This window comes from Mirounga angustirostris, unplaced genomic scaffold (assembly GCF_029215605.1).
Source record: "Mirounga angustirostris isolate CCGP_5_RB_7025 unplaced genomic scaffold, mMirAng1.0.hap1 SCAF_17, whole genome shotgun sequence".
Taxonomy (NCBI): domain Eukaryota; kingdom Metazoa; phylum Chordata; class Mammalia; order Carnivora; family Phocidae; genus Mirounga; species Mirounga angustirostris.
The window spans coordinates 39213666-39227440 of NW_026991725.1; the positions used below are offsets into that span (position 1 = coordinate 39213666).

General features: G+C 56.1%; 2 protein-coding genes across 5 annotated transcripts in view; both read left to right on the forward strand.

Annotated features, from left to right (window-relative positions):
- Positions 1–762: 762 nt before the first annotated feature.
- Positions 763–8669, forward strand: TSEN54 (tRNA splicing endonuclease subunit 54). 2 transcript variants are annotated; one of them, XM_045888468.3, is made up of 11 exons: positions 763–839; positions 965–1129; positions 1232–1295; positions 1379–1462; positions 1798–1896; positions 2918–2970; positions 4715–4816; positions 5034–5677; positions 6389–6449; positions 6793–6909; positions 7424–8669. In XM_045888468.3, the coding sequence occupies exons 1-11, from the start codon at positions 784–786 to the stop codon at positions 7572–7574; spliced, it is 1596 nt and encodes a 531-aa protein (XP_045744424.1). In that variant the 5' UTR covers positions 763–783; the 3' UTR covers positions 7575–8669. The 2 variants fall into 2 exon arrangements, with proteins under 2 accessions (XP_045744424.1, XP_064438570.1); XM_064582500.1 differs by lacking the exon at positions 7424–8669 and having other exon boundaries at positions 6389–6461.
- A 351-nt stretch (positions 8670–9020) lies between these two features.
- The window catches only part of LLGL2 (LLGL scribble cell polarity complex component 2), a 37274-nt gene continuing 32519 nt past the window's right edge, over positions 9021–13775 (forward strand). For all 3 annotated transcript variants that reach the window (XR_010408468.1, XR_010408467.1, XM_045888467.3), the window contains exon 1: positions 9021–9173. The gene's annotated coding sequence lies outside the window, so the exon portion shown is untranslated. The remainder of the gene's footprint in view (positions 9174–13775) is intronic.

Consider the following 13775-nt stretch of genomic DNA (forward strand, 5'->3'; position numbering starts at 1 on the left):
AGACCTGGGGACCCCACTTGGGAAGCTCCCCCCTGCCTTTTCGCCCATCGCCCCTCCAGGGACTCCCACGTTGACCTCCGCCCGCGACCAGAGTCGCCGACTCAGAGCCGCTGGTTGGAGCAATGGTGCCACCTAGCGGACCATGTCGGAGCGGCCCACGGTGGCAGCGGCGGGGACCCCAGCCTCGAGGGGGTGCTAATGACAGGCTGGAGTGGCGCTTCAGCACCATCGTGGGTCGGACAGCTCCTCCCGCCCCCAGCCCTCGAAACCCGTCTTCCGAGCCCCTCGGAAGGGACCCAACGGAAGACCTAGAAGGAACTCCGAACCTACCCAGACCGCATCTGACAGCCCCCGGTGGCCAGTCTGCGAGGCTGGAGTGCGGGAACCTACTACTCTCCCTTCTCTAAACCCTCCCTCTTTCCTCTTTGTCCAGCCTAAGTGTCCAGCCCTAAGCCCAGGGCTGCGGAGGGGAGGGTCACGCATATGACTGTCCATACTACACTCTCAGACGCCGCGTTCCTCAATTTTTACTAGAGAGGAGCCCAGGGGAGGGCTGGGGAGTAGACGGGAGCTCCTATAAATCCAGAAACCTGCAATCTCTGCCCCCGGAATCGAGGCACAAGTCTGTTGGCAGGCTCCAGGACAGCCAGGAAGGTGGCAAGCCGGTTGGTCGAGCCGGAGGCTGGTGGAGCGGAGGGCGGATCTGCGGGCTCTAGGGCCGCGCGGAGTTCCGGCGGTGGGCGGGTCGGGGGCGGTGCGCGCGCAGCCGCAGACGGCGGCCCGATGGAGCCCGAGCTCGACCCTGCTGCTGTGGAGGTTCCCGCCGGGCGCGTGCTCTGGTGCGGTCCGGCCCGCGGAGGCGCGGGGCACGCGGAGAGGGCGCGGGGGAAGGGGACGGGAAGCCCGGACGGGGCCGCGCGGCTCCGAGTGCGCCGCGCTGACCCCGCGTCTCTTCCTTCTCCAGTGCCCGGGAGCTCCTCGCTGCCCGCTCGCGGTCCCAGAAGCTGCCTCCGCGCTCGCATGGGCCCAAGGACTTCCTCCCCGACGGCTCGGCGGCGCAGGCCGAGCGGCTGCGCCGGTGCCGCGAGGAGCTCTGGCAGCTGCTGGCGGAGGAGCGCGTGGAGCGCCTGTGAGGGGGGCGGGCCGGGGCGGGGCCGGGGCGGGCGGGACGGCCGGACCCCGTCGACTTCTCGGGGGAACTCAGACGGACCCCCTCCCCACTCTTCGGCAGGGGCAGTTTGGTGGCTGCCGAGTGGAGGCCAGAAGAGGGCTCCGTGGAACTGAAGTCTCCTGCGGTGAGAGGCGGGGCTCGGGGAGAGGGAGCCGCCTTCTCTGCCTTCCTGGCTCCTTTGTGACATTTGCTCTGGGTTCTGCACAGGGTAAATTCTGGCAGACCATGGGCTTCTCAGAGCAGGGCCGGCAGCGACTTCACCCCGAAGAGGCCTTATATCTGCTGGAGTGTGTGAGTGGGGCCCCCGGAGCGTGAGGAAGGGTTGGGAGCAAGGAACCGAAAGGACATGTTTTTTCTAGAGTAAGAGTATATACACAACTGAGGATTCAAAAAGCTTGTAACCCGAATTCTAGAACCGGAGACAAGAATACCATGCAGGCAGCGGGGATTCCCGTCCGAATTAGTGGTGGTGCCCTCCTTTCCTGGTTGGCCACGTTCTTGCTGTGACGCTGGGGGCGGGGGAGCGGGGGAGGGAAGGGCGCCCATGTATCACCGCCTGGATGTTGCCCCATTGGTTGAGCCACTGCAGGAAGGTCCACAAGCTGAGCTGTTGGCCCCACTTGCAGGGCTCCATCCAGCTTTTCCACCAAGATCTGCCACTGTCTATTCAGGAGGCCTACCAGCTACTGCTGAGTGAGGACACTATGACTTTTCTGCAGTACCAGGTACCTGCCACCCTCTCCCAGGGGAGCGACCATCCATCCCACTGAGTCAGTGAGGATTTATAAGTACCCATGAGGTGCTAGACACAGAGCTATGTGCTGGAACTACAAGGCAGCCAAGGGCTCTGCTCTCCTGGTGCCTGCATGCTAGTGGTGACAATTGGGAATAAGTAAGCAAGCAACTGAATGACTGACTTCACAGAACTGAGGGCTGGGAAGAAGACAAAGCAGGGGAGGGGCACACGGCTAGAGACATAAATGTGGACATCATGAACGCGTGGATGGCTGTAAAACCACAGGGCTGTACGGGAACGTGGCCAGAACAGAGGGCTGGGTCTGAGACCTGGAGCATTCCAGTGTGAGGAGGTCAGGGGGAAGATAAGGAACCAGAAACAGACCGAGAAGTGTCTGACAACATAGGAAAAAAACCAGGAGAGGTGGTATCACAGAAGCCAAAAGAAGGAAAAATGATTTTGGCTATGTTGAAGGCTGCTGAGAGATCAAGCAGGATGGGGTCAGTCCTGCGTACATCTCTCTGATATGGGTATTAGAACACAAGGATGGACATGTGGTTCTTTACCAAAGACCAGTCCTACCCTACCCCTGTCTGTGGAGGTGTAGGGTGGAGTGGTAGGGATGGGGGTGTGCTATCACCTTTTGCCACTTCCTTGTTCACACTGGTCAGGAGCTTTGCTCCGGACAGCTTTGATATCATAACATTCTAGCGTGTAGTTCTTTTCCTGATTTATCAGTTATCAGCTTTTTTGGGATTTTGCATTTAAATCAAGAAACTGCTAAATGTCATTTGTGCCCAGAGTAAGGTAAGCAAGAGACAGGAATTCAGAGACTGAGACCTTAGTTTGGGGAGGGTTTTTATAATGGAGTATGGTCCAACCAATCCCAGGGTCTGGGATTGGGGTGTGCAGGAGGGGCAGGGGAGGGGGCATGGGGAGTGGCTCCTGTTTGGAGGAACTATTTGGTGTTTTCAAAAGTGGACCTCTGATCTTTATTTTTTCTCTTTGAGGCATTCAGCCACCTGAAGAGACTGGGCTACGTGGTTCGGCGATTCCAACCAAGGTAAATCCCGATCCCATTCCCCTCCCGTTTGTTCCAGTCCTGGGACCTGGTAGACGAGCCCCAAAGTGGAAATGGCCTCTCTTGACCTAGAATCCTTGGCTGGAGCTGCAGCTCCCTGGGCACGGGCTGGGGGCCTCTGTTGGAAGTGCTCTATTGAGAGGCACATTGGGACAAGTCTGGGTCATTTCAGCTTCTCCTGGGTTATCAAATTCAGCCCCATCTTCAGCCTGTTCACTCCGCAGATAACATTTGAGCACTTACAGCTCACGACAGTGCACTAACACGTAGCTGGAATACCAGAACAGTGCCTCAGTGGGTAAGCAGATTTGTCTAGTGCAGCCTAGTGCATGCATGAATGAAGGGCCAAGTGAGGAATTAACAGTTGAGTAGGGTCTCACATTCCTTTGGCTATGCTATATGTTCTTTCCTTCTGGGGCCTCTAAAGATGGTCACCTTAGTAGCCCAGCATTGCTAAGAGCCACAGAGACCATCGCACGGGCCAAAAGGATGGAAACTGGTATACTCTTCACTGTTTCACAGTATGTCACGAAAGCTCTAGAACAGTTATGCCCTTTGGTTCCTAAAACTGGGATACACCCCAAGGAAATAGGCACAGATGTGTGTGTAAGTTCACCTGTCAGAATGTTCATTCATTCATTTGACAGTATTTTGATTCCTCACTGGGCGCCAGGCCCTGTGCTCGTTGCTGAGGAATTTCAGAGAGCAAAATCATTGCCCCCACAGAACTTGCATTTAGTGGGCAGCTTACCCAAAACATTATCACTTTGCAAAATTGGCGAACTTGGAAACATCCTGTGAGTTCAATGGGGAAGGCATGGTCACACAAAATTGAGTTTGTCCCTTAGAGCAGCGCGGTCCTGTAGAACTTTCTGCAGTGATAAAAGCTTTCCAGGTGTCTGCTGTCCAATATATGTGGCTTGTACAACTGTGGGACTGAATTTTTATTTAATTTTAATGGATTTAAATTTAACCTAAGTCATCCCTTGTGTCTAGTGGGTACCATCTGGATGGTGTAGCCTTAGCACCATAAGAAAATCATGGTAGGGAAGAATGCTGTAGTCAGAGGGGCTATGTCCATAGTTTGTTATTGAGAGTAAGAGATTAAACAGCAGTATGTTAGTAACAAGGTTTTTTTTTAAAGATTTTATTTGAGAGAGAGCGGGCAAGTACAGGAGCTGGAGGTGGGGGGTGCAGAGAGAGAGGGAGAAGCAGACTCCCTGCTGAGCAGGGACCTCAAATGTGGGGCTCAATCCCAGGACCCCAAGATGATGACCTGAACGGAAGGCAGATGCTTAACTGACTGAGCCACTCAGGCACCCCAGTACAATGTAATTTTTGATAGAAAAAAACATGGGTGTTTATAAGAACCAAAGATGTTTATGAGTATTTTTATTTTTCTGTGTTTTCCAAGTTTTCTGGTCTCTTGATTTTTCTCACTAGTGATTAATCATTTATTGCTGGCTCTGTAGGAGCCCCAGTTCCAGTAAGTCTCTGTTTAAAGGGGCCATTGGTGGGACCCAGAGGCCTGGGCAAAGACACATGGGCAGGCCCTTGTGGTTGCCCCCATTTACCCTGCTTGCAGGTCTGCCCAGGGACTTAGCCTTTGGGTTTGGCTTTGACCCTGGCCCACTGACTTGTCTTCTGGGCCAGTCCCTCACAAATTCCACTGGGAACTCCAGGCTGAGAAAGTCGATCTGTTGCCCATCCAATTCTCACCCCACAGCTCCATCCTGTCCCCTTATGAGAGACAGCTGAACTTGGATGGCAGTGCCCAGTGCTTAGCGGATCAGAATGGCAAGAGGAAGAGGAGGAGCTCCAGCTCTCGGTAATGCTCCCCACATGGCCACCCCCCCCCAGGGAGTTCTGGGGAGCAGAGCTGTTAAAGGAGTGCTCATTTTGGGGACCTTGGAGAATATACTGGCTTAAGAGCTGGGCTTGGGTGGCTCCCTTGTAGGATCCTGGAGGCAGTAGGATATGTGTGGGACGTGTGCATCTCAGACATCAGGAGCAGACGTGCTGAATTCCCCCCCCACGTCCCTCAGGTCCATTAATAAGAAGGCCAAGGCCCTGGAGAATCCCCCACGGGGGGTGAATGAGACACCTGAGAGCCTGACAACCTCCAGCCCACCTCCTTGCAACGAGGACAGCCGATGCGTAGAGGAGAAACCTCAGGAGTCAAGCCCTGTAAAGGGCCCAGTGGGCCCATCTCAGCTTCTGGGATCCCTGGAGCCCTGGCCTGACTTGGCTAACAAGGGGGTGGGGTGCAGCCAGGAGAGTGGCAAAGTAGAGAATGGGGTCAAGGGGGTTTGTAAGCCACGCTGGAACTTTGAACAGATCTCCTTCCCCAACATGGCTTCAGATAGCCGCCACACCCTTCTGCTTGCCCCAGCCCCAGAGCTGCTCCCGGCCAACGTCGCTGGGCGGGAGACAGATGCTGAATCCTGGTGCCAGAAGCTGAACCAAAGGAAGGAGAAGCTCTCCAGGCAGGAACGGGAGCAACAAGCAGAGGCCCAGCGCTTCCGGGAGGATGTAAACTCAGATCCCGAGGTGCAGTGCTGCTCCAGCTGGCAGGAGTACAAGCAGCTGCTGCAGAGGAGGCACCTGCAGAAGAGCCAGAGCCGCCCCCCGCACCTGTGGGACCAGCCTGTCAGACCCTTGCTGAGTCCTGGCCAGACAGATTCCCCAGGTAGCCCCTCACTCTGCCAAAGCCCCACAGGCCCCCGGCAGCTGAGGAGTCATAAGACCGTGAAAGGGACATGGATTGGCCATGGCTAATTGAGGCTTAAGAAAGATGGGGCGGAGAGAACTGTCCGGTGGAGTGGAACCCACAAGGACAGTCTGTTCTCCTGGAAAGCAGCAAAGGGACCCATGTGGGAAGGTTTGGAAATGGCAAGTCTGTGTCTGGGAAGAGGCAAGGGGGAACAAAACTACAACTATATCCTTAAAATAATAAACAAGATGCATGTGGATGGCTCTGCCACCAACTAGCTGTGATCCCTGTTCTCCCAACTCTGTGAGGGGAGCAAGGAGGCACCATTGTGGCCAAATAAAAGGAAGGCTTACTGTGTACGCCCTGCATGTTTAAGAATAGGGAACTAACAGGGCAAGAACAGTATTAAGAGATTCAGAATTCTTTACAATCCTTAAGGAGAACGTGGGAGATTCTAAGTAACTAGACTAGGGTTGCCAGATGAGTTCAGTTTGAAGTTCAGATAATCAACTGATTTTTTTTAGTATTAAGTATATTCCAAATATTGCATGGGACATGCCTACAATTTTTTTTTTTCTAATCTGTTAAGTCTGGCAACACTAAACTAGATGGCAGATTCAGAAACGTCAGAGGAGTCTGTAGATGGTTGACTTCCCTCCCAATACCTTATTTTCACTGTCCTTGCAGCCGTAGCCCTTCAGCATATCTCTGTGCTGCAGACCACACACCTTGCTGATGGAGGTGCCCGGTGAGTCTCCAGGTAGTGCCTGTCTCCAGAGTACCTTGGCCGCCAGCAGGAGTTGGCAGCTGGGACTTGACTCAGTTGGACATGAGCTGGGGGAATCATTCCAGGGCCCCCTTAGCCTGGCTGATATTCATGTGTGTCTAGGGTAGAGGGAGGGGTGAAAGGCAAGAGGTGGATTTAGCCCGAGGGTTCTGAGACAGGCCCCTGCCCAAGTGGCACCTCACAGCAGGACCTCAGTTCCCCTGGATGAGGCTGCTTTGGATTTGCGGGAGGGAAAGCATGGCATGGAAAGAAGAGGAGGAGGAGGGCAGTCCCTGTTTCTTAAGGTTTCTCACTCTGTCCTCAGGCTGCTGGAGAAGTCTGGGGGTTTGGAGATCAGCTTTGACATTTACCAGGCTGATGCCGTGGCCACATTCCGAAAGAATAACCCTGGCAAGCCCTACGCCCGGATGTGCATTAGTGGGTACGAGACCAGTGAGCACTACCCCCAGGCTGCTGCCACTTCTCTTGTAAACCAAGTGGACCTCCCCTCTGTGCCCCTAGCCAGTTTGCCAGTCTGAGAGGAATCAGAGGTCCAGAGAGCTGTGACTGACTCAGGGCCACACAGCCAGTCAGTGCTATAGGAACCAGAGCTTCCCAAGTCCTGAGCCCTCATTCCTGGCATCTTTGGTAGTCTCTCCTGTGCCAATTTACTGCAGGGCTCACCCAGCAGAAGGGATGTGAATCAGAGGGATTCACAGGCTAAAAGTGGTGAGAACCTCACTCTTCCTAGACCCTGTACCCAACCAAGGCTCTGGGTTCCTCTTGGAGAACTTAACGGAGCCACGCAGTTTGCAGACAGGAGAGTCCAGAGGCCAGACTTCTTGCACCCTCAACTCCTGTCTTAGAATTTCCCTTTCTGGTAGCCTGAGAGGGCTGGGGGCTCAGAGCTTATGGGTGGCCTATGTCCACATCTCAGTCTAACTTTATCCCTGCAGATTTGATGAACCAGTTCCAGACCTCTGTACCCTCAAGCGGTTATCCTACCAGAGTGGGGATGTTCCTCTGATCTTTGCCCTGGTGGATCATGGAGACATCTCCTTCTACAGCTTCAGGGACTTCACGCTGCCCAGGGATCTGGAACACTAATCACCCCACTCTGGCAGGGCATGGGACCTGCTCTGGGGGACCTGGACTGTCTACTCTCAGGGACCATCTCAGCTGCCTCCTATACCCAGACCCTGACCTGTAGCTTCAGGAGCTAGTCTGGGCCTTGGCCCTGGGTGTCTGATGCTTGCAGGAGGACGAAGCCATGCCCCCCCTACCTGGCTTCCATAGTCCCAGGCCTGAGATTGCTCTCGTGCAGTGATCCCCTTGGAACTCAGGACTAGATTTCAGAGACCCAGCAGGGTGGGGCAGAAGAGAGGACTCTGTGCCTTTAAACGAGAGGGTGCCTGCTTCGTACGATAAAGCCAAAGCCATTAAAAAATAGATCGCTTTTCTGCTGTGGCTGGAGATAGTGGACAAGTCCCGAGCCTGAGCCTCAAAGCCCTCCTTTCTCTCCCCTACACCCCCGCCCCAAGTCTCGATGTCCGTGGACCTGGCCCCCAGGCCCTCACCCCTGTTCTGCCGGGCCGCAGACAACGCTGCTTTTTCTGGCGCGGGAGCGAAGAGAAGTCTCCCCGGGAGGGCAAGAACGCGACCCCGCACCTTTCTCAGGGCCTGCGCTCAGGGGACGGGAAGTCACAGACCTAATCAGCTTGGCTTTCTGAATTGTAGTCCGCGGAGGGAGGCTGGCGCTCCATCGGGCTTTCCCTGAACGCAGCCGCTTCGGGATAGAAGGGCGGCAGACAGGCGCCACGTCGGCGCGGCTTGAACCCCAGTGGCTTCGGGTCGTGCTGTGGAGCGCGCCATTCTCATCCCTGGCCTCCGCTCCCGCCTCTCGTCGCTCCAACTCACTCCCCAGTTGTGCTAAAAACTGGTCAATGTTGCTGTCCTTCGGGGCCTTGAGCGCCTTCCTCCCTCCGCAGCGACTCGGAGGACCGGGGTCCAGGCTTGGGGCCCGCCCCGAGGGGAGGCGCCTCGCCGCGACGCCCCCGTCCCCAGGCCACCTCGCTCTTGGGTCCCGAAACCGGGCCCAGTGTCCGCCGGTCACCCGCTCTGATTGGGTTGGGCGTCCTCGGGAAGAGCAGGCTCGGCTACGTCCCTCCCTCAGCCGCTCCGGGCCGGCGTGGGGGAGGGACGGCTACCCTCGGCGGTCGGGCCTGGGAGGCGGCCCAGGATGCCGTGCGTCCCAGGGACTATTTCCTCCCGGACGCGGCAGGACACTGGGCGCGGCGCGCCGTCCTGAGTCCAGGTGCGCGCAGGTGAGGCCGAGGGCGGGTCCGCAGTGCCTCGTGCATATTCACGCCGGCCGCGGTCCCGCCCCCGCGCTCCCCGGGGCCGAGGATTGGCCCGGGAGCGGCCGCCGCCCGCCCCCCGAGGGCGCCCTCGCTGCGCTCCCGCCCCGTCGGCTCAGAGCTCTGGAGGGGCGGGGCTAGGCTCGGGGGCGGGGCCGCTGGGGCCCGGCGCTCCCGGCTCGCCCTTTATGTAAATAGCAGCGGCTCCGCCCCCTGCTCGCCGCGCCGGAGGTGAGCAGGAAGGAGACGGCCGCCCAGCAGCCCGTGGGCCGGCGGCGGAGTGAGCGGACCCGGCGGCCGGTTCCGTGGGACGCCGAGGCCTCGGGCGGGGGCCGGCCTGGGGCTCCAGGTGAGGCGCGGGCCCGGAAACACCCAGCCGGGTCCGCCCCCTCGGGGTGCCCTCCACTCGGGGCGGGAAGGCGGGGGAGGGCCGGGACCCCTGCTTTCCCCGGGCAGGGCGGGGAGAGCTGTGCGCGGGTCCGCGCGCCTCGCCCTGGATCCCGTGGCTCCGTTTGGGCGAAGGACACCTGTAGGAAGTGCGGCTGGGAACTTTTCTCTGCCTGATCCGTCCGCGTTTACTGAATTTGAGCTTCGGGTTTGCCTAATAGTGTTGGTTCTGGGAAACGGAGAAACAAGTGCCCGGCCCCGGCTGAGTGCAGGAGGTCACCGCGAGCGGGGGTGGGATCCCGGGTCCTTGGGCCCCACGTGGAAGGCCCCTGGCCCAAGAGGCTGGCGACGCGCGTCTCAGGTAGCCCGCTCTCTGCGAGCAGCGGCCGCAGCTCGTTACCTCGCCGGCTTAGTCCCTGCCCCTGCCATCTGGGCCCACTCTCTGCCGGCCCTTTGTGCCTCCTAATCCCCGGACGCAGGAAGCCCGCGGGAGGGGCTTCGGTCTCTGGGTCTTTCTCCGCCTCTGGCGGCCTTGGACACCTTAAGGGAAGGTATGGAGATCCAGTATGTTTTCCACGACAACGGGGGTGGAGTTGCGCTGTGATACGTTAGGACTTGGTGAGGAGTGAAAAATACCGTCTTGCCAAAGAAAGTGTGCAAAGTTTGCTCTTGGTTTGCCCCTGCTGGGCAGTTTGTAGACACACTGAGCTTTAGCTGTGGGGAGAACTGACTGTAACCAGGAGAACCGCGATGTGGTCCCCTCAGGCTCTCACCTGAGACCAGGCGAGCATTGGGTGAGGGGGCAGGGCTTAGACTCAGTGCCCCTTCCCATGGGGATCCACGTGCCAGATGCGGGGCGTCTTAACCTGGGCTCTTGGGATCCTCTGCAGAGTTTACAACTCAGAGTCCTGTCAGGCTGCAGAGGGGATTGTGAACAGGGAGGGGAGCTGGGAGGGAATGGGTGTGTCAGGGAGACAGAAAACCCCAGGTGGGAAGAACAGAGCAGCGGTACCGAATAGCTGTGGCCCAGCCCCGGAGAAGCCACCGTCAGAAGGGCTTTTGAGGAAGACAGTCTGCGTCTTCCAGAGCTAAGACATGGGAAGGGTCCCGGGAGAGATGGTCCTACTTACTTATCTCATGGGCAGAACATTCCGATTTGGTTTTCTCTTTCTTTTTCTTTCTTTCTCTTTTTTTCTTTCTCTTTCCCTTCCTTCCTTCCTTCCTTCCTTCCTTCCTTCCTTTTTTCTTTTCTTTCGAATGTGGGCACGAGGCAGGGGGAGGGGCAGAGGGAGAGAAATCCTCAAGCAGACTCCTGCCTGGCAGCTCCATCTTAGGACCCTGAGATACTGACCTGTACCAAAATCAAGAGTCCGTTGCTCAACCAACTGGGCCAACCAGGTGCCCCGGGTTTGGTTTTCTTTCTTTTTTTTTTTTTAATGTTTTTTATTTATTTATTCATGAGAGTCAGAGAGAGAGAGAGAGAGAGAGAGGGGCAGAGGCAGAGGCAGAGGGAGAAGCAGGCTCCCTGCCTAGCAGGGAGCCCGATGCGGGACTCGATCCCAGGATCCTGGGATCATGACCTGAGCCGAAGGCAGACGCTTAACCATCTGAGCCACACAGGCGCCCCCCCCCCCCCCGGGTTTGGTTTTCTTAAGTGATCTGCCCACAGTGTTCACCTGTGGCAGTCAAGAGGCAAACCCAGCTCTGGGGGCTCTGACCGCTCTTTAACTCCTCTTCTCCAAAGTTAGACTAGGCCAGTCTCTGGGGGGGCCACTGGACAGTGTTTCCAGCGTCTGAGGTCAGTCTGCATCCCTACTTTTCCTTGAGTCAATGGAGTGCCTCTTTGGTGGTAGAATAATATAATTTTAATAACTTAATAATTGAGCACTTAGCAAAATTTTAATACAGTTGCATTGAAAGAAGAAAAGGGCCCATAATTCCAGCTGACCCATTAGTTTAAAAAATTAAAAAGGTAATAGGAGCCCATAGTGGGGAAAGTGAAATGTTTTAGAAAGTGTGAGGAGGCAAAACTCCCTCTTGCTTCTCAGTCTTTTTCCTCAAACATGGTTCTTAAGTTTTTTAGTGTCTTCCCAGATAACAGGTGTAGCTCTGAATCATGCTGTGCTGATTTCTTGCTCCATAATCTTGGCTCAGTCACCTAACCATGCCAAGCCTCAGTGAGCCTTGTTGACAGGAGAATGGGGGAAAAAAATGTCATGAACACGTGTGGCCTGGCATAGAGCAGGTAGCAGGGTGGGGGAGCTGCTTAACTTGCTCCATAAAGCGTAAAAAGTTTCACTTGTGGGCCTTTGGGCAGACACCTGAACCTTTTGGACGTGCTTGCTGGGTTGTGAGGGAATTTGGCTTCTTTGTCCAGAAATCAGCCAAGAGGCCCTGATTTTTGAAAGCCTCTGGAGGTCAGACCTTCTAAAATGGGAATATTGTTCCTTGAAACTAGGGAGGCAGAGGTAGAGGACAGTGGCCTCTTCCAGCCTCACCTTGTGTTCCTGTGGGTGGCCCTTGGTACCTGCCCTGCTCTTTGGTAGAGCCAGGAGTGAGGCCTAATGGCCAGACCCCAGCTGGGGGCCTTTCCTGGGGAGAAGGGGGTGCACAATCTAATCTCAGCTTTTAGCAGAGGCTTGGCTGTATACATTCTGTACCCTGTCGGGGGTGGAGGGGATCACATTCTTATGCTGCTCTGTTGCCATTAAGGAGCTTTTCTGGGAATTCCATAGTGCTTTCAACCTCGTTTAGGGAAGAGGTGTCCTCCCCTGCCGGGACGTCCTGGCCCCAGGAGCCTGCACACCCCCCACCCCATAGAGAAAGTGGTATATGGAGCTGGAAATTGTGGAGCCTCTACCATCAGTCTGTGACCCCTTGTCTACCCACTGGAGACATTGAGCATCCCGGGCAAGAGTCTCCAGGAGCGCTGTGGGGTTTCCCGAAGGATTCCTCAACTTTCCGGATCCTTCTAGAAGTGTCGGGGGCAACTATTGAGACACCTGAGTGGAGGCCCAAGAGGCCCATGGTCCCTGCTGCTGGGTTGGCTGCTCTGAGCAGCACTGGCCGCTTGGACTTACTTATCCTGAGTACTCAGCTCAGAGAAGGCTTCTTATCTCACTCAGGCGATACTACTATCAGGGCTCCTCCTGGGTCAAGACATGCCAAGTCTGTTTGGCAACTTTGTTTTCCCCTACCCAGGAGCAGTTTTCAGGGAAAAGTAGGGTATGGGGCAGGAGAGGGGCGTCCCCCAGGGGGGGCCATTGGTGCTGCTTGCTCTTCTCCAGCCTTGGCTCCCAGGGTTCCCCAGAACACCATCCCCTCCCTGTGCCCTGGCACCATGGGGCTGTGCCCAGTTCCCTTTGAGGTGACCTTCCCTCCCGCCCTGCCTCTCAGAGGCAACTGGTACTTTGAAGAGTCACTCTGCTCCTTCCCCTACCCAGGAACCACAGTGAATTCTTGAGCTAGGAGAGGCTCCTCTGGGCGTGGGGACAGGGAACCTGCTAGGTACCTGACTCTACTCTTAAGGAATTCAGCAGAGACTAGAGTCTTCTCTCAAGACACCTGACTCAGTGTTCCCAGGTTTGTTGAGAGGGACATCTGGGCACAGGACTACTTGACTGTAGTAAATAATACTGTTCTTGGATCCTCCTTGCTGAGGAGCTGGGTGTCCTGGAGCCTTGGTCTGAGGCAGGGCCCACAAAGATACCCCAGCAGGATGCCAGGCATGATGTCTACATGACCCTGGCCTTGGCCAGAGACTTAAGAACAGGGTGGGGGATTTCCCTAAGGGGCCCCAGCCCAGTGCTCTTTGGGGTCAGTGGTTCCCAACTAGAGAAGACCTTTACCTCGTTGATCTCTATTCAGTCCTGGCTGTCCACTCAATCATGCAGTGCGTATCTACTGGTGCCTCCAAGGCAAAGATCTCTACCATCCCAGGACTCACATTCTTTTTTTTTTTTTTTTAAGATTTTATTTATTTATTTGAGACAGAGAGAATGAGAGAGAGAGAGCGCACATGAGAGGGGAGAGGGTCAGAGGGAGAAGCAGACTCCCCGCCGAGCAGGGAGCCCGATGTGGGACTCGATCCCGGGACTCCAGGATCATGACCTGAGCCGAAGGCAGTCGCTTAACCAACTGAGCCACCCAGGCGCCCCCAGGACTCACATTCTAAAGAGTGGGGAGCGTGAGCAACAGGAAACAAGCATAAGTAATAAAATAAAAGTGTTAAAAGGTGATTTGAGTTATATAGAATAAGAACAAAGTAGGAGTTTAGGGTGGGGGGGCAGGTTGCAGCTTGAGGAGATAAGGGTGGCCTCAGCGAGAAGGCCACATTTGAGCACAGATTTGCAGGAAGTGAGGGAGTTCTTCAAAGAACATGAGCATCTCTCATGTGTCCAGGCGCTGAGCACTGGGGGTGCAACCATGGACAGGACAGGCACGGTCCCTTTCCCCTGGACCTGACATCTTTTGGAGGCTCTGTGAGTCAGCTGTCAAGTTTTGAGGCAAGTAGGAGGCTGTGGAATGGGGCCTGATAGGATGGGCCAGACAGCCTACCACCCCC